The sequence below is a fragment of the Rhinatrema bivittatum genome, chromosome 9 (assembly GCF_901001135.1).
Source record: "Rhinatrema bivittatum chromosome 9, aRhiBiv1.1, whole genome shotgun sequence".
NCBI lineage: Eukaryota > Metazoa > Chordata > Amphibia > Gymnophiona > Rhinatrematidae > Rhinatrema > Rhinatrema bivittatum.
This window is the reverse complement of record NC_042623.1, coordinates 97672820-97696328: the sequence shown is the minus strand read 5'-3', so window position 1 is coordinate 97696328 and position 23509 is coordinate 97672820. Positions and strand designations below refer to the sequence as shown.

At 40.6% G+C, this 23509-nt stretch overlaps 2 protein-coding genes across 8 annotated transcripts in view; one reads left to right on the top strand and one right to left on the bottom strand.

Annotated features, from left to right (window-relative positions):
- Window positions 1-4232, top strand: part of ZNF277 (zinc finger protein 277) — a 171117-nt gene extending 166885 nt beyond the window's left edge. For all 6 annotated transcript variants that reach the window (XM_029616938.1, XM_029616940.1, XM_029616941.1 and 3 more), the window contains exon 12: window positions 3480-4232. In XM_029616938.1, coding sequence (XP_029472798.1) covers window positions 3480-3666 — 187 coding nt within the window. In that variant the 3' untranslated portion in view covers window positions 3667-4232. The remainder of the gene's footprint in view (window positions 1-3479) is intronic.
- LOC115099352 (kinesin-like protein klp-3) overlaps window positions 4159-23509 on the bottom strand; it is a 122562-nt gene continuing 103211 nt past the window's right edge. For both annotated transcript variants that reach the window (XM_029616936.1, XM_029616935.1), the window contains exons 12-15: window positions 21624-21832; window positions 12558-12744; window positions 5540-5635; window positions 4159-4631 (exon numbers count right to left, since the gene is read on the bottom strand). In XM_029616936.1, the coding sequence (XP_029472796.1) occupies window positions 4491-4631; window positions 5540-5635; window positions 12558-12744; window positions 21624-21832 (633 nt within the window). In that variant the 3' untranslated portion in view covers window positions 4159-4490. The remainder of the gene's footprint in view (window positions 4632-5539; window positions 5636-12557; window positions 12745-21623; window positions 21833-23509) is intronic.

Here is a 23509-nt window from a genome sequence, read left to right as displayed (position 1 = left end):
CTGTTTGGACTGTATGCCCCAAGCAGACAGTAACGGACCAGCAGTGCTGTGCAGCTTGTTCACCCAGTAGTCTACTTTCCACTTGGTGGGACCAGATTATCTTCCACAGTACAATCCTCAGTTTAGGACTCCCTGCTTATCAATAGAGAGAGAAAGTTTTCTTACCTATAAACAGGATTCTCTATAGAGAGCAGGATAAAGTAGCCATACTTAATACCTTCCTAGAGAACTGACTACCTCACTAAAGCTTAAGCTCTGGAACTGCATATGCACAATAAGGTCTTCACTGAGCTCTCTGAGCAGGATCTGTTTCGGCAACATTCGATGATTTCACCCACAAATATCTAATTCATCCTGCTGCCTATGGACAAACTTGTTTACAGATAAATTTGCTAGCTGGCAAGAAGTTTTAATCCTTTTTGAGTCTTGTAGAGAGAGAGAGAGAGATGATTGGCTGTCACGTATTCTGGGACACTAGAATACTACCAGTCCTTGCTTCAGACCTTGTAGAATGATGGACATACAGCTGTGCTTCTCCACTGATCAGAAGATTTGAATTTGCAGTTAGACCAAGCTAACATCTACCACTAAAGATTGCTTTTTCAAGCTTTTTTTTTTCAAGCTTCAAGTGCTCAGAAACCTCAAGCCCACTTCTGCACTTCAAAGACTTCAGACTTGTACTTCAAGCAATCATCTTGACAAAACTTGACTACTGCAACTCTCTGCTGTTTGGGCTTCCAGCCATAGTTTTAAAACCACTGCAGATGGTGCAGAATTCTGCAGCTAGACTCCTCACTAATACTAAAAGGAGGGAACACATCTCCCCCACTCTTCAAACACTACATTGGCTTCCAGTCAAATTTAGGATCCTATTCAAGATATTCTCAATTATCCATAAAGTTATCCACAACCTCACCTTCCTCAACACCTCCACCCCTCTAAAACCTTATACCTCCTCTAGACCTATTAGAAGTGCATACAAAGACACACTATTCGCTCCCCAAGCCAAAACTTCTATCAGAAAACGGGCCATCTCGACAGCTGGCCCACACCACTGGAACGCTCTGCCACACGAGCTAAGGCGAGAATCCTGCCCGACTGTCTTCAAAAAGAGACTAAAAACATGGTTATTTAGCCAAGCCTTTCAGGACAATTAACTTATCTTCCTTTCAATATTCTCTCTACTTGCTTTTCTTCAGACTATCCCTCTCACCCATCCCTCTCTCTGCCTCTTACCCCCTACACTTTCCTCATCATTTTCTTCATTTATTTAACCTTACTCTCATCCCTCTAAGATGAATATCTCAATTTCTCTGATTCTTTGATGTGCTTGTTTGTTATGTATAAATAATTTCCAATGATCTTATAAGGCAATGTTCAGATCAGAATGTTTCATCTCTTTTTACTGTTAAAAGTGTTGAAACTTGTTTTACTGTATCGCTTTAAGGTGAAATTGAAGTTAAATATAAACTGGTATGATTTGTATCTCTACAAGAATATCGGTATAGAAAAAAATAAAAATAAATAAACATTTTGAGTCATCTTTTTATAATCTAAAAATGGATTATAGTGACAAACCAAGTAGGGGGGAAAAAGTGGAGGAGAAATAGAGAAGATAGTATTTCACTTTCATCACATTTTTCTTAAATATTTTCCCACATTTTGATCATTGAGATCTGGGTTTGATAATAGCAGAGTCTGGGAATGCTGCTGAGAGCAGTGTTATAGCACTTAGAGTGGGAGTTAGAGGATGGAGTAGGGAATTCCAGCCATCATAAAACATTGAGATCCACAGATGCACACCAGAGAGTTCCAACGGGAGACAGTCCATAGCCCTCTGCCAAGGATTGTCACCTTGATGACTGACTTATAAAGGAAGGAAGCTGAGGGAATTAAAATGGCAGAAGAACCCCATGCAGCTGTATCAGATGTACAGGAATTTAAAATGGATTCATGTCAGTTCTTGATGGTTATCAACATAAAACCAATTTTCTGATAAAAAAAAAAAAAAAAAAGTATTTTTCTTTTTCAAGAGATAAGTAAAGTGCATGACTTATCTTTGAGTGCAGATCTGAATCTGTTCTTGTTAATTGCTTTTGAATACTTTGCTGCTACCTGAAGGAGAGTTTCTGTTTAATAATTCTTTCTTATAATTTTATTAGTAGCTACACCAGTAACTGCCTGTATGTACATATGTTACTGTTCATTTTGGGGCAGATTTTAAAAGCCCTATGTGCGCCGAGCCTATTTTGCATAGGCCCGGCGATGCGCGCAAGCCCCGGGGCTTGAAAAAAGGAGCGGGGCGTGGGTGGTCTGGGGGCATGGGCAGAGGCCTTCGTAGGGCCTCTAGGTCGGGGGATCGTGTGCCGGCACTTGGCCAGCGCGCGCAACCTATGTCTGCCCGGAGGTAGGCGCAACTTGAAAAATAAAGGTCAGAGGGGTTTAGGCAGGGCTGGGGGCGGGTTAGGGAGGGGAAGTTGGGGGGGGGGGCGGAGGGAACAGGGAAAGCCATCGGGGCTCTGCGTGCACAAGTGTGCACCCCCTGGGCACATGCCGACCCCGGATTTTATAACAGCGCATGTTATAAAATCGGGTGTAGATTTGTGAGTGCAGGGATGCACGCACAAATCTACACCCGCGCATAGGTATTAAAATCTGGCCCTTTATATATTGTGCATTCCTGCCTTCCAATATGGAATTCACTACCATAAGAAACTTGCTGGGCAGACTGGATGGACCATTTGGTCTTTTTCTGCATCATTTCTATGTTGTTATGTATTGAAATGCTGTTATATCCCCTGAAGGGATGTTTAATCTTTCTGTGACACTGCAAGTAGAAGAGTTCATGTAGAAAAAAGGTGCTTGTCATTATTTCAACTAAATTTCTTGTAATCCTTCAAAGACGTTTCACATTATGCTTAGAGAAAAGGTAGAAGTTGCCGTTTAAGGGGGAGATTTTCAAACAGCCTGCATTGTGGAAAAGTCTACATGTACATTGTGCACACACTTTGCCAAGGATTTTCAAAGCAAACTTGGGTGCACAAGTTTGCTTTGCTTTGAAAAATGTTCTGGTAATTGGCCAAGTACAAACACCAGTTTACCTCACGCAAAGCTCTACCTGCTTCCAGCAGAGCCTAAGGTGCAGGGCAATTTATGCGTGCAATTTTTAAAATATAAAAATTTGCGCATAGATTGCAATTCTGTCCTCAGAACGCCTCTCTTCAGTGTGCATAAAATTAGATGTGAAATTAAGTTACACGCATACTTTTGCATGCACTGAGTCCGGGTCTGTTTTAGAGCAGTCATTTAAATGCACAAAACCAAGTTTTATGCACACAAATGGTTTTGAAAATTGCCCCTCTCCCCAAGAGTTTTTTGTTTCATACCTTCACAGGAAGCTGAACTCAGAAGCTGCATGTTGGCATGCCAGGCTGACCAATGAACAGTAACCTGTACTAAGCAGCCTCTCTTCTTTTCAGGTACTATTTTCCCACATATGAAAATGACACTCTGCTATGCACTCTGTCAGACGGCGAGAGTGAGTTGGCCCCAGAGGATCCTCATGAAGACATCCCGGTCATCGGAGAAGACATTTCCGACTTGGAAGCCCTGAAGCAAAACAGCGTTTTAAACCAACTGCTACGAGAAGAATCCTTTAGAAACTAAAAGACTGCTGGAACAGTAGAAAGACAGCAGCTCACTGCTTTTGACAATTGGCTTTATTTTGTTCCTAGCACACAGATGATATCTGATTCTCTAGGGCGGACTGTAGAAAGGAATGTGACTAATGCACCAACCTGATGAAGGAGAGTATTGTCCTGCTGTGAAGAAACCTAGGTGCCAAAATATTCCCAGTTTCCCTTCGAGGTTCATATTCAGAAGCATTTAGCCTCGATAACTCAGAATTTATGTGGTTCAATGAAGATTTTGGGCACTTATCTGGCTAAATTCGAGCTAGATAACTTTTTATCCTGCTAAAATTTGGCAGGATAAGTTAGAAGCATTCCGAGGACATAACAGGAAGGAGTTAAGTTAGCCGGATGAGTCTCTGGTCAACCCATAGACCTATTCTAAAGTTAGCCAGATAAATTTGGAGCCATATGAGGAAACTTCTTATGTACCTCTAATGCAGTCAGCTCAAGAAAAAAGGCTACAGTATGAAAGGATAACTTTTATTAATATACAGAGGCAAATCATCAGGTTATATAATAAAGTTTACATGTTATAACTAACTTGTTTTTATGTGTGCAGTTACTATTTTTGGATTTGTATGCTCTTCATTATTCATAAGGATATTGTAATTTCTATATGTAGAAAATAATTTTTTATTCATTTTTCTTGAAAGACTGTATTCATGATGATTATCAATACTGCTTGAAAGTCCCGAATCAGACACTGGAATCTCAGAACAGTTCTTCAAGGTCAACAACCATTGGTGACGGATCATCTTGGCTCAGGGCTGATCTGCCTTGCTAGGTAGGCTGGGGAAGTCACTTTTCAGGCTTGGCTTGCCCTATGTTTTGAGGAGCTTTGCCAAGTGCTACTTGCTGGATGGAAGAGCCAAACTGAAGAGAACTTAGTGTTTCACCAAGGTTTTGGGCATCTGTACTTACATTCACAAAAACACATGCCTAGGTCAAAAAAACAGAAAATATTAAGATTGTTTCCCACTGGGAGGCATTCATTTCCTTTGCCATCTTGCAAATTTAAAGTGGTATTTTATAATTAATTGATGCAAATTGTTAATATTTTTCTTTAAAGTGGGTCTAAAATTTACTACAGTAAAATGCAGAGTGGCATGTGATCAGGAGCTGATATCAATCAGTAGAGGGCATGTTGTCTAATGATCTCTGCTGGAAATTACAGTACAAATTATGTAAACCATTGAAATATATATATAAAAAAATGTATTTAATACACTGAACAGATGGGCTAAAGGTCACATACAGGAAATCTGAAGGTCTCATTGTTATAAATTACTTTCACTACTGGCTGACTTTAAAGCTTTTTGAAAATTAAATACAAGTGATGATGAATTTTACAGTGAGTCATATCTGAAGAAGCTCATATTCATCCAAAAAAAAAAGATTGTTCCAACTGGCAACAACTGTGGTTTTCTCCATGACCAATACAGATACTGAAGCTCTGTACAATAAAGCTGAAACATTTCCCAAACCAGCACTTTTCAACTGACTTCAACATTATCTTTCAGCAGGCATTCTCCATTCTCTCTCCTGTCCCCCAGAGCATGAACATGAAAGTCTAAATATTATGCATAATCTTGTAGCACAGTGAAACCACCTGCAGTGATGCAGAGGGGAACTGCTTAGCATTTTCAGAAGGATCCAGAAATGCTAGAGAATTATATTCATGTTTGCTCGTTAAACATAAATGGGGATTGCGTACCATCTTAAATATGCCATATATACAGTAGCTTAGCTACTCGAATTCACTGGGAGAAATATGCATTATTGCTACTAACAGGTTTTGGTGAGATGCAATAGACAAAAAAGGCAGCTGCCCCCTAGTGTATTATTACCTTAGCATTCCCGCTGAGTGATGGCTGCAGAAGATGAGTAAGCTTGGAGTTTCGGTAGGGCACATGCAGAGTATTATTCTTCAGTGCTGTAAAAACCTATCCAAATATAAAAGCACAGTCCACATTACCAAAAAAATACTTTTTTTTTTTTTTTAAACCAAATGCTCTAATCTAATGGTGGCTTGAGATTACTCCTGGGCCCCCTGCTAGACTACCAGGCATTTTTGGTGAGTCCCGGGGGGGGGGAGGGGTCAATATTGTAATAAATGGGGAGGGTCCGGGTGGCTAACTTGCTTTTTTGGCTCCCCCATGAAGATTAAAAAAAAAAGATTTCATGTTTTTTCCTATTCCCGAAATGCAACAAAATAGGAAATACTGATATTTCCTATTTCATTGCAAACAAATGCCACCCCTGATATCCACAATGAATATTCATGAGAAATTTACATACAACCCATTATCTGCAAATCTATCTCATGCATATGCAATGTAGATATCCTGAAAACCAGGCCTGTTTGTGGCTCTCAAGGCCTGGAGTTGGCCACCCCTGTTATTTATAGCAGTGGTTCCCAACCCTGTCCTGGGGAACCCCCAGCCAGTCGGGTTTTCAGAATATCCAACATGAATAAGCATGAGAGAGAATTTTTTATGTCAGGGTTGGGAACAACTGGTTTATAGGAATAAAGAGGCTTTAACATCTTACAAGCAAAATACATCAGCTTGCAAACTATTTTCTAATACAGAATTCAAAACTTTAAAAAAATGACAGAAGAGCAAGGAAAATAGATCACAATTGTGAGCCATGCACTTTCTCCAGAATCTGTGCATAAAATGGTTCCGTGTTTAGTAACTACAAAAAAATGACATCAGTGTCAGTGTGAAAGAGTAATGTTAAGTATGGTTTTAAAATTTATCTGAATTGGATACTTTGGAATTAATGTTCATACTTCTTCACAGTAAATAATAGACCAGGGTAGCAAGCGAGTAGTCACAAATAAATGCTCTTGTTACTGCCTAAGGGCCCTATTTTCTAAATATTTTGAGCCATCCTGGCACAGGCCAACAATTTGGGAAAATAGGATGCTTACATGGGGAAGTGTTGGTGTTTTAATCAGAGGACAATGAAAGGAGGTACACAGTATTACTGTAGATTTACTCAGAACTTTTTTATTATCTGACAAGATGTGGATGAAGAGATGCTACAGGGGAAAAGATACCATACCTGTGTCTGATTTTTTTTTATTTTTTTTTTCCATTTTAAGCATTCTCCTTGCCATATACCCATACTTTTTAGAGCATCTTTGTCCAAAGCACTTTATGCATAATGAGAAATTACTACTTACCTGATAATTTCCTTTTCCTTAGACCGGACAGATGAATTCAGCTTCCTGCCCTTGACTGAAATGATTGTGTTATGGTCCTCCTGCATGGCTATGTGTTCTAGAGGTTACTGGTGTTAGTCCAGTCCCTAGACTAGTGTTAATGCATTCTTTGTCTGAGCTCAGTGTTTCCTGTTGGCAGAGTACTGAAATGGTTGTCTGTTATTAATCAAGTTTTTGCTAGTCTGTCCACAGTTGGCTTTTGAAGAGAATACTGGCAGTCTGATGTCACTGCAGGAGTATATATACTGGGACGTCAGCTTTGTGCTGACTCCATCTGCTGGTAGAGGTGCATAACCCACTGGTTCTGAATTCATCTGTCTGATCTAAGGAAAAGGAAATTACAGGTAAGAAGTAATTTCTCATTTCATAGCACCCAGATATGAATTCAGAACCAGTGGGATGTACCTAAGCTACTCCTGAATAGGGCGGGAGGCTGCCTGCGGTCCTCTCAAAACTGCATGTGCAAAGGCTGCATCCTCTAGGATCTGCACATCCAGATGATAATACCTGGAAAAGGAGTGTAAGGAGGATCATGTCGCAGCTCAGCAAATGTTGATGAGAAACAAGCTAACTTTTGCCCATGACACTACATGAATTCTAGTGGAGTGAGCCCTAACCTGACTATGGGTAACAGCTTTTCAGCATCCACCAATGTGGCTGTAACTAACTCCTTAATCCAGCGAGCTATTGTAGCCCATGAAGCTGGCTCACCCTGTTTACCTCCACCGTGAAGGACATACGGGTGATCTGTCTTCTGGAAAGGTTTTAGAAACCTCCAGATACCTCATGAAATGTCTCTGGACATCCAAGGGTCGCAACAGGCAATATTCCTCTGCATCTCTCTCCCTGTCCAGAGATGGCAAGGAAATGGACTGATTCAAGTGAAAATCTGAGACTACTTTTGGCAAAAAGAAAGGAACAGTACGCAGCTGTATTGCCCCTGGAGTCACCCAGAGGAATGGCTCCTGGCAAGACAAGACCTGCAGCTCAGAACAAATTGCCATAAGAAACACCATTTTCAAGGTCAGTAACCATAAGGAAAGGCTATGCATCGGTCAAAATGTAGGGTCTGCCAAGAAATCCAAAACCAGATTAAGGCTCCACAAGAGTACTAGTAACTGCAAGGGAAGTCAAAGATGTTTCACCCCTTTCAATAAATGGACCACATCTGGATGAGCTGATAAGGATTCATCTGACCCCTGAAACACGCAAGAGCCGCTACCTGCACCTTTAAGGAATTGAGGACCAACCCTTTATTCAATCCATCCTGCAAAAATTCCAAAATGAGCAGGATCTTAACTGAATGAGGAAGGAACACCTCAATCTTCACACCAAACCCGCACATAGTTTAAGGAAGTGGAGAACTTTCTCTCGTAGCAAGGTGGCAATCACCGCAGTAGAACATCCATACTTCAGTAACCAAGCCCTCTCAAGGGTCATACCATAAGACAAAATAGAGTTGAATCTTCATGAAGAACAGGTCCCTGCCGCAACAGATTCCTGTGTGCTGGAAACCGGAAGAGGGAGTCTACCAGAGCCATCAAGCCATCCCCTGGCACAACCTCCCATGCCAAAGGAGCAGGGCATCTGCTTCTTATCCTCTGGAAACCAAGAAACCATGGATTTTCCCCACTTACTGGCCAAACAAGAGCGAGCCTTTAAAGTGCAATTTCGGAAGGTTAGCCTTGGAGGTTGCATGGGCTACCCCATATTTCAGCCAGAAGTAACGCCTGGCTGCTATTACCGAAGCCACCCCTCTGGCTGAGTTGCAGACCAGATCGCAGCCCGTATCTCCCAAAACGGCAGCTGCTGGCTCCATAACGGCCCTGGAATTCACTCCAGATTCATTGACCTTCTGAGAGAGAAGTAAACAAGAGCGAGCCACCAGGAAACAACAAGAAGCTATCTGCAAGGTAATTACCATTTCTTCAAATACTTGCTTAAGAATGGCCTCAATCCTCCTATCGTGCACATCCTTCAAGGCCTCTCCTCCCTCCATGAGGATAGTCGTCCGCTTGAAGATGACCCAGTCAATTGCATCCACTTTCGGAAAACACAAATGCTCTTTCATCCAGGGGCTACAGGCCTTCCAAAGCCTGACCTCATTTGAAATTACCCTCCAGAATGTCCCACTCATGATCAATCAATTCTTGAATGACCTCCATAACAGGGAAAAAAAAAACCAAAGAAACCAAAATGGGATTTTTCTTTGTCTCAGACATGGAATCTGCCCAGGTACTTCCAGCATCTTTAATGTTTGGGAAATCAGAGCCAGTAGCTCATCTCTATGAAAGAACTGCAATATAGTCCTATATGGTTCCAGTCCTGGAGGAATTTCCCCATCCTGTGGAAAGTCAGGATCAGCCTCATCATCTGAGCCATATGGATTTCTATTGGGAGGACCTGCTGCTAATCTAGGTGTACTTTGGTGCTTAATAGTAGTAGCAGGAGAGTGAGAGGTCACCGCCTGCGACTCTGACCTGACAGGATTGGACAGGGCTAAGGACTGCACCTGAAGAAAGGATTGCAATCCTTGAAAAAATTCTACCCAAGAAAAGACAGAAGGATCCATGCCAAAATCAGAAGGCACCTGTGCTGTGCCCACTGAACTACTTTCCCCTGCTGACAAACCAGTCAAGGAAATTCCAAGGTCGGGTGCGCCTCCTGCCATGTCTTTACCCAGACTGTCATCAGGCTGGGAAGAACCTAGCTTAGTAAAATTAGAGGAAGATAATTCTCCCTGAGCCTCTAAGCAGTGCTGGCACAAGTTAGAGGGCACACACCCATCTGACAGGCACCACAGAGGGAAAGGCGCTTAGGTTTCTTAGCCGTAGGCACCATCAGTCGGTCAGTACTTTTAACAGGCGATTGAAGGTGTATGTCCAGCTGAATTTACACTGTAAAATATGAGTCCAAAGTTTAGGAGTACAAAGTTTATGCAGCCCAAGGCTAGGCGCATTTCCGCCCTTACAAACTTAAGCATACAACCAATGCGGTCCAAATTGCATGCACAGGCAAGCAAGTGCCTAACACGGAAGCAACTATCACCTGGATGCCCAAGCAGACATCCAACTAAGCATCCAAAAACTGGGCGCACAACTTGGACGCACAGCCAGACCTACTTGCACGCACTGGTAGTCACGAAGAGGGCAGTCTAATGCATGTGAAAACACTACTGCAGCCTACCATGCGGTGCTTAGCCCACCTGGGCTGTTCAACCCTCCAATGTCAGAATGGTGGGCTGAGCCCAGAGACTGGAGGAAGGTGGAAGCCTTACAACAACTCTTCTGCTCTATCCTTTTATTCTTTTTTAAACCTTTCCTGAGCTCGGCCTTTCCTGGCTGAATACTGAGAAGGTCTCTGGCTACGGGGGGAAAGGGCATATTCCATCAAGGCCATGCTTGGTATATGCCCTCACCCTCCCATAGCCTTTCAGCTGTTTTAACAGCTAAGTCCACACTGGCTAAGAAAACCAGCTACCAGGCCAAGCCACTCATGTGAGGGACCATGGCAATCACCTCAGGAATTCTCAAGTGGGGGAGGGGCCTTTTGGTATCACCAAAGGAGAGCAGGGTCAATTAAACTCCTTTTATTTCTCCTTCTAAAATTTGAAGCAATCCCTAGGCGGGAGATACATGTCCACCATCTGCTGGAGAGGGAGAATACTGGCAGGCTAGGGTCACTGCAGGAGTATATAATACTGTGACGTCAGATTTGCTCCATCTCCATCTGCCGGTAGAGGTGCATAACCCACTGGTTCTGAATTCATCTGGCTGGGCACTAGGAAATTATTATTATTCACTTAAGCCCGAATTTTAAGAAGCCCACGCACATAAAATCGGGGGGCTATGCGCATGGCTGAGCTGTGCGCATGCCAAGCGCATTTTGGAAAGGGCCCGGCCAAACACGTAACTCCCGGTATGTGCAGAAGTGCCAGGCCATTGAAAAGGGGTAGGCCGGGGGCCAACCGGGACAGCGGCCATTAGGTCCTGTCCCGGGGAAGCATACACCGGCAGCTGGCTAGCGCGCTGAAGTTACTTCTGCTTGGAAGGAGCAAGTAAGTAATAAAACAAAAAAATTTGGGCTAGCTCGGTAGAGGTTATAGGTCGGGGAGGAGAGAGGGAAAAGGTAGGAAGGGTAGTGAGGGGGATAGGGAACTGGGAAAACACTACTCCCGTCGCCACACGTATTTTTTTTAAAATGCACGCAGAAGGGGCCACCCACTCGCACGTGGACATTAAAATCTGGCACGTGCACATGGGAATCGTATTTTATAACATGCGCGTGCGCTGGGAACTGTGCATACATGGACACCCACGTGTTGTTTTTTTTAATCTACTTTTATGAGTTGAAACTCATCTGGCTTAAAAGATGAAAGGATGAGTCAGGGGTGATGGAAATGAGCCTGTGCACTTCAGATGTATATATACCTAGCCGGTAGACAGCAAAGCTATCGTCTGGTCCTTTATAACACTATGAGGGTAACATAAGCATAACAAGTAGCCAACACAGCAGCTTTGCATCATAGAAAATGTGAAAGCACTGTTTGACATGGCATGGAGTGACCTTGAGGATGGGGAGCAGTCTTTCTGAAAACATTTGACTGTTTTATGTCACGGAAGGGCAACAGCTAGTTTATTTTGTATTAAATTTTACTTTCCCTGAACTGAGTGTTGGTGCGTCTACCTGTGTCATAGAATAGAAACATTGGTGATCAGTTGTATTATTGGCTATCATCTCCTGATAAAGTTCAAGCATGTTTAATTTTAATTATGTTTCAGAAGATGTAAAGAAACCTTATGAAAGTGGATTTAACCTGTAATTCATCTACATATTATTAACCATAGAAACATGACAACAGAAAAAGACCATTACTGTCCAGTCTACTCCTCAACTCCAACTACTCAGCTTTGTGATTCCTATCACTCCCTCAGAGATCTGTTTTTATCCATCCTACCTTGAATACAGATCCTAACCTTGACTCCACCACCTATATTGGGAGGTTGTTCCATGCATCTACTACCCTCTCTGTAAAGAAATATTTCATTACATTAATCCTGAGTCTACTCCTTTTACCCTCATCCTTGAGCTTCATCTCCTTTGAAAGAGGCCCACCTTGTCTGCCTGGAAGTATTTAAATGTCTCTATCAAATCTTCCATTTACATATTTATGTCTTTAAGTCTCTCCCCATATGCTTTAACATGAAGACTACGGATCATTTTAGTAGCCACCCTCTGGACCCGCTCCAGCTGGTTTATATCTTTCTGAAGATGCTGTCTCCAGGACTATACACATAATTTCAAATGAGGTCTTAGCAGTGTGCAGTGCTAACAAGAGGGAAAGGAGCAGTCTAACACAGATTGAACTATAATAAAACAAAAAATGTTTTTATCCTACAAAATTAGAAATTGTAGTCATCCCAGATAGTGGAATCGAGGTTTCCCTGTTTTCAAATGCACAAAGAGAACGTGAGATAGCTCTGGAGGAATTCACTTAAGCATGTAGATTGTGCTTTTTCTGCTGGTATTTCCTCATGCACCCTTCACTGTTTGAATGTGGTTGAAATATTACTGGATTAGTAAGATACAGATTATTCTTTTCATATTTTTAAATAAATACAGTAAGCCATAAATACCTGTCCCAGGGATGTCAGAGATTTGTTAATTGCTGCTGCCTCCACCAACCTCTGTCCAGTAGCTTCAGTCTTAGATATGCGTTCAGATCCAGCCAAATCACATAGTGTTAGTGTTCCATAAGATGCAACTCCAGAGATGTTGTCTATGCCATTCACATGTAGCATTACCATCAGATGAGATCGAGAACTGCCATGTCCAGCAGCAAAATAAATATGGCACAGCAGTGAATCAACACCATTACCAACCTCTAGTCATTTCAAATTTGTATGTGTACATATATATATAGCAGAAGAAAGATAAATGTTAATCAGTTGTTTACTCTTTAAAAAAAAAAATACAAAGACCAGGGGACATACAATGAAGTTACTAGGTGATATATTTAAAACTAATGAGAACATTTTTTTAACTCCTCACATAATTTAGCTCTGGAATTCATTGCGAGAGGATGTGGTGAAAGCTATTGATGTAACTGCATTTAAAAAAGATTTGGACAAGTTCCTCAAAGAAAAGTCCATTAACCATTATTAAGGTGGAGTTTCAGAAAGCAGCTTGGAATCTATCTACCCCTTGGGATCCTGCTAGGTACATGTGACCTGGCTTGGCCATTATTGGAACAGGATACTGAGCTTGAAGGACCTTTAGTCTGACCAGTATGGCAAGTCTTAATGTTCTTATGTTCCCTGCCTTACTGTTGGAGAGAAGTTTTTTCTTTCCCATCACTGGGAAGAAACTTGGACATTGGGACACTGATCTTGGATAAAGACTGTACCCTATTTTTTTTTCTTTTTGATGATTTTGCCATTTTGTTGGGACTCTGTAAGTTACAGTAAACCATTTTTGTTGGACCCAAAAAACAGACCAGAAGCTGATCCAAGATGGCTGTGTAGTGACCGAAAAAAACAGGAGAACAGGATCAGTGTATGTAAAAGAGCCTTTATACTGGCAAAATGCAAGCCCGACTCTGGCCGAGTTTGGCTCTTTATGGAGCCTCAGGGGCTACTACAATTAAAATAAATATTGAAATTAAAACACACATATAGAAAACAATATAACACATGTATGTATGTTTAAAGATTACATGTACCAGAAAACATAATGTATAAATCAACACATAAATGTGAATGCATAAAAATAAGAATAAACCTATGTGTGTGTGCATCATATTGGAAACAAAATAAGCACCAAAAGAACAGAATGGATTGCGCACACATAGATACGGGTAGGGTGTTGTAATTTGGCGAATGAGGTGGTATTTGATACTCGTCAAACAAAACAAATCTTAGTGTGACTTCAAAAGGAAAACTTTAAAGAAGTGACTTTAATTGTTTGCTGCGGTGGTATACAAAACTTTTGTTAGAGAACATCAGGACAACTTGATGTCAATGTTTTTAATTATCTCAATATGACCAACGCTTCTTTTAATTGTTTCTGCATTTTTTTAAAAGGTCTAACTAGACTGCAACCACTCTATCCATACACCTTTTATGTTTTCTGTTATATGTAATCTTTAAACATACATGCATGTGTTATTGTTTTCTATATGTGTGTGTTTTAATTTCAATATTTATTTTAATTGTAGTAGCCCCTGAGGCTCCATAAAGAGCCAAACTCGGCCAGAGTCGGGCTTGCATTTTGTCAGTATAAAGGCTCTTTTACATACACCGATCCTGTTCTCCTGTTTTTTGGTCGCTACACAACCATTTTTGTTGGACATCATTCCAAGCCTCTGCTTGCTTTTTTTCACATTAAGAATCAGCCTGCTGAACCAAGAGATCCACCTGTGTGAGTACACATTGGAAAGAGACTTTGGTTGTAAGAGATTGTACAAGGTACCTACCCTAGGAGCTTAGGGCCTCGGAGGCTTGTCGTCCTCCCCGCCTATTGAACCTCAGCCCCCTTGGTGGTTTACTGCAGAGTTGTAGATGGTGCAAATGCAAGTAAAAAGTAATCCAGGAGACAGTGGCCCCAGGGCCTTCTGCTCTGACCCCTGGATTAGGGACATCTAAACCAAGAGGGGGTTTCACTTTTATGCAGCATTATACAGTTTGGCCTGCTTTATAGTTTGCCTGTTGGATCACACTCCCTGTTAGTAGTCCTCCCAGAAACTGGGGGGTCTGGGATCTCTCGCTGGGACAGCAAAGAAAGGCATGTTTTGATTTGTTGTTTTTATGTTTTTCTTGTAATCCACCGAGGGTAAGCTTTTAGGATCAGCAGAATGTAAACATTTAAAAATAAAGACAGAAATAAAATCATTCCAGAGAAATTCTGCAGGAAATTATGCTCAGTTAATTGCTGCGGTTTTATGAAAAGTTTTCTCTAGTTTCCTAATGGCTCGGCTCAGGAATAAGCAGTAAGGGTAAGTCCTCTGTCTGCACAATGACAATCTTTTCTCTGTGTAATAGGCTGTGATAAATGGATAAGAGCAATATGTACCCTTTCCCATAGCCACTCACCCACCAATCTACATACCAACCAAACACCACCTTGAAATGTCCAAATTCCCAACTCCTCTACTATCCTTTCCATGCCTTACTCTACCAAAACAGCTATTAACTCAAAATATCAACTTCTATTCTCAGGTATGTCCTACAGAATCTAGCCATGCTTCATTGAAACTACAGGTATCCCAGAATGTTAAGTTTCTATGTACCTAAATGTTCATAAGAGAACCCCCCCTCTAAAAATTAATCTTTATTTGTTTGTTAATTTATTCTCCCCTGTTATGTTCTCCCAGTTAATATACCCTGTTACAATGTAATCAGCTCAACACGTTCCCTGTAAACCAATGTGATAACGTGTTGAATGTTCATATATAAAAACAAACAAACAAATAAATAATGTATATGAGCAGGCATTTAAAACTGAATTAGAAAAAAAGAAAATGGATGTCCATAGGATAAAAGTTTCCAGGGTAAATTTTCAAAGGCTTGGTCAGGACCTATGCAGGTAAAAACAGATTACGCACATAGAATGGCTGAAGCTGCATAAGTGGAATTTTCAGCCACCTAAAAGCAAGGGGGTCATTTTCAAAGGAGTTGTGTGCGAAAATGCAACATTCTATCATAGCAATTTTCAAAAGCCCACTTCCTCAAGTAAAGTGCATTTACTTGAGTATAAATGCTTTTTAAAAACAAGTCCTTTGTGAGCAAATGAAAGCATTGATAATGTGGGCACCAATGTACTTTACCCCTTATTTGGGACAAGCCTTTAAAGCCTGTAACAACGGGCTACATTACATTTTTTTTTCGATCTGTTTTTGGACACTGGCACCCATCTACACTTCTTTTCCCTCACTCCTCCTTCCCCTCCATTGCTCATTCACCTCAGTCACTCATCCCCTCCCCCTTGGTCACTCACCCCCCCCTTCCCTCCCCTGCCCCCACTCAAACTCCCTTCCCTTACTCTCACCTCCCCCTCATTCTCCCTCCCCTCCCCTTCCCTCACTCTTATCTCCCCCCCTCATTCTTTCTCCCTCCCACTCCCTCCCCTTCCTCACTCTCAACTCCCCCTCATACTCCTCTCCCCCCCTCACTCACCTCCCCCCCATTCTCCCTCCACTCCCTCCCCTTCCCCCAATCTCACCTCCCCCCTCATACTCCCTCCCTTCATTCTCCCTCCCACTCCCTCCCCTTCCCTCTCCCTCTTGTGCTCTTCAGTGCGGCCCGCTCACGGAGATGGGAGGTCTCCGAGGATCCCTCCCCAGCGCGCACCTCAGCTGCTCCTTCCTGCTGCTGCACTTCCTCCTGATATCGCTGTCGCTTCTCCCACCTATTGTAGCTCGGTCCGCCCGATATCGTTGCCGCCACTCTGCTGCAGCTGCTCCTCCCAGTGTCATCTTAGCTCCGCTCTGACCGACATGCTTTCCCGCCCACGCATGCGCAGTAGAGCTTCTCTCTACTGTGCATTTGCGGGCTGTCGGTCAGAGCCCATTTATAAGGTAGATGATGTAAAGTAAGCACATACATTTTTATCTGCACAGCCACCTGATCTTCAAACACTAACTGTGCAGGTAGTTTGTTGGAATATTGGGGTTGTTTGTACAGTCTGAAAAGTACACACTTATCTTGGTTGTTAGGTGGATTACTGAAAATTTAACTTTAGTCTCACTGCACATGAAAGAGGGAGCAGTTTTCTCCTGCCTTATGAAGACTTGAAAAATTCAAATTTATTATATTTATAACATATATTTGGTGTGTCCTTGAAAAAGATAGTAACTCTTCATGTTGCAGTTTTGGGCTGTTGTGGTTTAAATGTGATTGTCATGGAGCTTTTGGGATATCAAGCTCTGGGAAATCTGTCACAATTGATTGGGCAAACAAATAATCATGAATTATGCAAATGCTGCTGCATAACATTGCTGAGATTGGGCACTTAGCTAAATGCTTGCTGGAACCATAAGCCATAGAGCCTCAGGAAGGGAGTTCCAGAGGGTGGGAACTGTGACCAAGAAGGAAAATCTCTAGTCACAATACTCAGTCGAGCTTGTTTGGGAGAAGGAATGTCCAAAAGACCTGAGGAAACATGTCAGATTGTAGACCCTCAGCAATGCATTAGCCCAGGGCAACGAATTAAGCCTCAGCAGTTTGTGGCCATCATTGTGATCTTATATTTAACATGGCCTTGAACATTAAGGGATAGATTTTAAAAGGAGGGCGCATGCCAGCACGCGCATGTTATAACATTGGATGGACGCGAGCACATGCACGCCAGATTTTAAAATCCGCATGTGTGGGTGGCGTGCGCGGGGGGGGGTGTGTGTGCGAATTTTTGCTAATTATGTTCGGCTACGCAATCAAGCCTTCCCCTACCTAAACTTCCTCCCTCTTTACCCTCTCCTCCTCACCCCCTAAACCCTTCCTGTCAACTAATCTTTTTTTTGTTTTGTTTTATTATTTACTGTTCCCCTGGAGCAGAACTAGTTTGCACGCGCCGGCCGGCCACACACACAAGTTCTGCGTTTTACGCACGTGGCCATTTTAAAATTCGACCTTAAGCCAATGATGGTCGCTCAGGACACATGTTATACGGTTTCTATGATTCTTCCCTGAAATCAGCCGAGCAGCTGCGTTCTGCAATAACTGCAATAACTGCAAAACCCTCAACATGGAATCTGGAAGACCTACACAGAGGGTGTTGCATTAATCCAACAAAGGCATAACTGACGCTTGAACCATCGTATGAAAATCACAGGGTTATAATAAAGTCTTCAAACGCTGCAAAATGAGAAGTTTAAAGAATCCAGCTTTAACAACTGAATTGATATGATACGAAAAGGATAAATGCAAATCAATCCAGAAACCAAGGCTCTTTAGGAAGAATAGGAAATAGTGATGGAGATATATTTGCATACTATGGAGGCAATACATGACAGAGATTTGCATGCACTGCATCCATAGTATGCAAATATATATATCATGGCTATTAATTACAGATATACTGAAAACCAGGCTTTTATGACTCTTGAGGACTAGAGTTAGCCACTCCTGTAGTATTTCAAAAGCATACATTGTAGATACCCTATTAACCTTTGCTTGATTAAAATGTTTACCAAGTCATTATGGAAATTACTGAAGCTGTTTTTCTTGTAAATTCTCTGAATCTTAAGGATCAACCAAGTTAGCAAGAAAGTCACAAACTATTTCACACTCATTGAATTTGATTGGTCCATGTTGGTTGTGATTCATGAATGACATCGCACACTTTGCATAACAAATCAGGACCCACTGCATATGAGGTAGTTTGTTCACTGTTTTGATTATAACGACTTTAGGAATCAAGGAGAATTGTAAAGCACCTTTCCAAGAAATTAAAATAATTATACCTTTAAATTGGTGTTAATATTAGTGTGTACTTCTGTAATATAATAACTTATTAAAAGAATATATGAAAGGAAGTGAAATAAACTAGAAGAAAGTTAAGAATTCAATTAATTTTGCTACATGAACTCCGGTATATAAAAATGTTAAATAAATAACAGGCCAAAGCAATTGTTTAATATAGTTAATTCATTAGTGAAGAAACCTTATGAGTTACGAGCTATGAAAGTTGATTGAGAAGCTCTTGCCTGTTTGTTTTGTTTTGTTTTTGTTTTTAGCAAAAATTATTTCACTTGCAAGGAACCTTATTAGGACCTTAGGTAATGCATTTCACAGAGCTATTAGAACATAAAGTAGTTTTAGGATGGTCAGAATTTCGATTGATGAGGAGGGATGATATTTCCAAGATTGTTGCACAATTATGTACTTTGTGTTCACTTACTGATCATGTGCCGTTTTGGCTTATTACTACTATGGCAGAAAAGATGTACAGTACAATTATGCATATAGTAAATAAATCTTTGGGGGAAGGTGTTGTACCCAGTGTCCTGAAGAAGGTGATTGTGGTGCCTTGTCAAGAAGAGTGCTATGTTATCAGAGACAGACCTGTCAGATTTTTGTCCTATTTCAAATTTGTCTATGTTGAGTAAGATCATAGAGAAATGGGTAGGTAGGTAGCTGGATCAATACCTTGAAGATAATAACATTTTAGATACATTTCAAATGGGTTTTAGAAATAACTGTGGGAGAGAAGCCCCCTTACTGGTATCACTTTTAGATCATTTACTACTAGAGGTGGATAAAGGCAAATCAGTTTTGTTGGTTCATTTGGGGATTGCAGCAGCATTCGACTCTGTGAACCATGAGATACTGATGTCTTGGTTTATCATCCACTGTTTTCTCATGGTTTTTTTCATTTTTAACACATAGGAGACAACAGATAGTGACTGGCTGAAGCTCTTCGGCTTGGCAAAATTTGAAATCTGGAGTTTCATAAGGGTCTTCCTTGTTATCTGCCCTATTTAATATTTATTTAGATTCTACTGGGAAGCTGTTTTGTACCTTGAATGTGTCATACCAATTATATGGAAATGACCTGCAATTTTGTCTGCAATATAATGTGGATGGTTCACTACCATTTCAGAGATTTAATTATTGTATGCAGTCCATATAGGATTGATTAGGCTCCCTTAAATTAGTTTTAAATGTCAAAAAACAGTCATTTTGCAGATTAATTGATAGGGTGGGAATCAAGAAATACAGGAGATTCCCTTTGATAATGTAACGTTGCCGACTTATCAGAAGCTAGAAACTTGGGAATTTTGTTGGTTACAAAATTATCCATGAGAACATAGATTATAATGGTTGCTGCATCTGCTTTCAGTAAACTAAATTTAATTCATGTTAAAATCGTTATTGTCTAGTTCTGATTTTTCTTCAGTAGTGCAGGCCCTTGTGCAAACTTAATTACTGTAACGCTTTATACATTGCTTTACCTAAAAATTTGGTGTTGCAACTGCAGAATGGGGCTGCGTGTGTGATTGCTGGTATTAAGCATCATGGACATATTACATCCATACTGCAGAAATTATACTGGTTGCCAGTTTCAGAGCTCATAACTTTTAAATTGTTGACATTATTTAAAGCTGTTTTTCAGGAGGGATATCCACTGGCAGATTGGGTAAAATATTACACTTTTGTGCGTTCCTTGCATTCCTCTGAGCAACATTTTAAGTATCCCTAACTATAAAGATTATCGTTATCAGGAGACTCGTGAGTAGGTCCTTTTCATTTATTGATCCAGTAATGTGGAACGCTGTGGACATTAGTTTGAAGGTTGTAGAAGAGTGTAAATTATTTAGAAAGAAATTAAAAACAGAAATTTTTAAGTGGGCCTATGGGTTTTAATTTTTAATACATTGTTTTATGATGTGTATTATATGTATATGTCAAAGCTCATGAATGCATGCATACTATACTCCGCACTGATTGATATTTATTTGAAGTTGCGGAATATAAATGCCAAAGTAAATAAATAAATAATATTGAACAGTACCCTTAGTATAGCTTTTTTAATAAGTCCTAACAAGCATATAAAAGCTCTTTAATGCATTTCAAAAAAGTTTAATGGTTGCTTAAATAATGGTTCTTCAGGACAATTATCATAGCACTCATACACCTGCAATGCCCTGAGTACATTTTACCTATGGTCTTTGCATCAATTTCCAAAGGAAACATGCACAAGTGCTTTTCCTTTGAAAATTTGCTCCCGCTCTTGGTGTAGATACTTTTCTGACCAACTCTATGCACATAGTTTTCTCCCCTGACCTAACTCCGTTTCTGGAATGCCTCCACTGCAATGTATGTGACTTATGGAAAAACGTATGTACTTTTATCTACACACAAGGTGGGCATTTTTCAAAGAACCTATTTCTACAGTAAAATAATATTTTACCCATGGAAATTGCTTTGAAAATTGGCTACTTGGAGAGTGATTTTCAGCAGTCCTCGGAGTCTTTAGCCTGAATTTTCAAAGTGGACTTGTACGCTTTAAAAGTTAGCAGATAGGTGTGGAACCCAGTATGACATATGCACACACATTTACATCTGCTTGTCAGCATATATAAATGTGTGCGAGTATTTAACACCACTCCCCTCATCCCTGGAATACTTCTTTCCTGTGCACATAAAAGGACACACAGACTTGCTTCTACACATACCTTCAAACCCCTACACATGCCTTCAAACCCCTGGGCATTTTTCCAAAGCTCATTTATATGCATAAAACCATGTTTTATGCGCATAAATGCTTTTGAAAAGTCAGCCCGGAATATACAATCAACAAATAATTATTTAAAGACAGAATGCAGGTGAACCATAAGATCCAAATTACATATTGGTAGAGAAAGAAGGAACATCAGGACAGCCTTGTATAAACATTTCCAGACATAAAGAGCATGCACAGAGTTGTACTGATGAAGCTAATGGCAAATACTGACTGTCACAGCAAAAACCCATAAGTGTGAACATTTTCAAGAAATTCACTGTACTAACCCAGAACTCCTAGCTGTTTCTGGATTTGCAAACTGGAGGAGAGTACTTGATTCAAGTAGATAACTTAATTCTGAAAACTAAGCATCAGCAAATTATTCCCAATCAACAAATAATGGCCAAGCAGCTGCCTGCCATGGAATGGGATTTTTCTTAGTACCATTTTTTAAAATGCAGCTTCTATAAACTATTTATTACCTTTCTGTGTTCATCTTCGTAGATGCCACAGTCCTGTTCTTCTCACCTAGTGTTATTGTGTCTTTGATATCAGCTTCTGTTGATACTTCAATCTCTGTCAGGCCAGGCACTGTGACACTTTTTCCATGGGTCCTTATCTCCAGAGGTTCGCTCGGATTTTTGGAAAGTAGATCCTTGATGGTTTCGTTGTAAATTTCTAACATGGAAATCTAAGTATAAAGAAACAGTACACTCATTTCCACTCCTATGCACTTCAGATGTAAATTTATTTTGTCTTAATGCAACTATTTTTAACATGAAAATGTTGAACAAATTCAAATGCATCTTATTTTGGTGATCTGCAAATATAAATGTTAATCTTGCTTATCTGTTTATTAGACTCTACAGTGATACCCACTTGGCATTTAGTGAAAAGTTAATTTTAGTCAGTCAAATATTTATGAACTTGAAATCACCTTAAAAAATGCACTGCTCATGTCATGTCATGTCATGTCATGTCTCTCATTCTGAAGAACTTACATTGGCTGCCAATTCACTTTAGAATTATACACAAATCCATCACCATCATCTACAAAGCCATCCAACACCATGCTATGCTTGATCTACAAATCCCACTCAGATGACACACCTCCACTATACCCATCAGAGAAGCTTATAAAGGATCACTTCTCGTCCCTCAAACCAAAGCTACTCACCATTTAACTTTTAGAGACTGAGCCTTCTCCACAGCCGGACCATCAATATGGAATTCTATTCCCCCGGATCTGCGACAAGAACCATGCCTACCCACTTTCAGAAAAAGGCTCAAGACTTGGCTGTTTAAGCAAGCCTTCCCAGATTCCGTTTGAATGACAACAACATCCTCTAAGAGACCTCACAATATACTGTAAATATTTATTCCTTATTCCTTAAATGATCAGTTTTCCTGCTCTAATTCTTTCCCACAGTTAGACTTTACCCTGTTTTAATGTAACTTTATGACCTTCGCACATGTTATTGTTCTGTTATTTGACTCACTCCCCCTGTTATCTGTAAACCAGCATGATGTGATTTTTAATCACGAATGCCGGTATAGAAAAAAACTTTAAATAAATAAAATAAATAAATAAATGAGGGTACATTTAAAAATTTCAGGATATTATCCAATGCAATTCCACAAATCTCAAACCACTATAGGAACATAAGATGATAACATAAGACTTGCCAAACTGGATCTGTCCAAGGATCCATCAAGTCCCGAATCCTGTTTCCAACAGTGGTCACGTCAATCCAAGTCACAAGTACCTGGCAAGTAAGAGTTTCTTTCTTTTTTTATATGTATATTCAAAGTGACCTCGCCAAAGGCAAATGTAAAACGTGGAACTATTGGACTTTCATGTTCACTACCAAGATGCACCAATGGGCTAATCAGTTTCAGAAAATGTATTCCTTGGTCCTAGTCTCTCAGACAATTTTCTCATTTTTTTAATTGTTACCGTAATAAAAATATTAATCTTCACTGCCACTGATGAAACATACATTTATTATTTAACTTGGAGTTTGCATTCACAGCTTCAAGTTAAGTAGTTATAAGTGAATTGCTTACCCCCCTGACCTAATGGTTAGTGTAGACATGTGTGGCCCTAGAGGGCCATAAACAGGCCTATTTTTTTAGTATCTCCACAATGATTATTCATCAGGCATATTTACACACATTTGATCTGGTAATCAGGTTAGTTACCCAGACAACCAGACCTGTCTACAGCCCTCGGGGAAGAAAAAAGTGCATTTCTGGGCTAGGGTATTGCACCTAAAATCCTGGAGACTCAGATTCCAGTCCCATATTCGGCACTCAATTTTGAAACCTTCAACAAATCATTTAACCGCACTGCACTCAAACTTAAAAG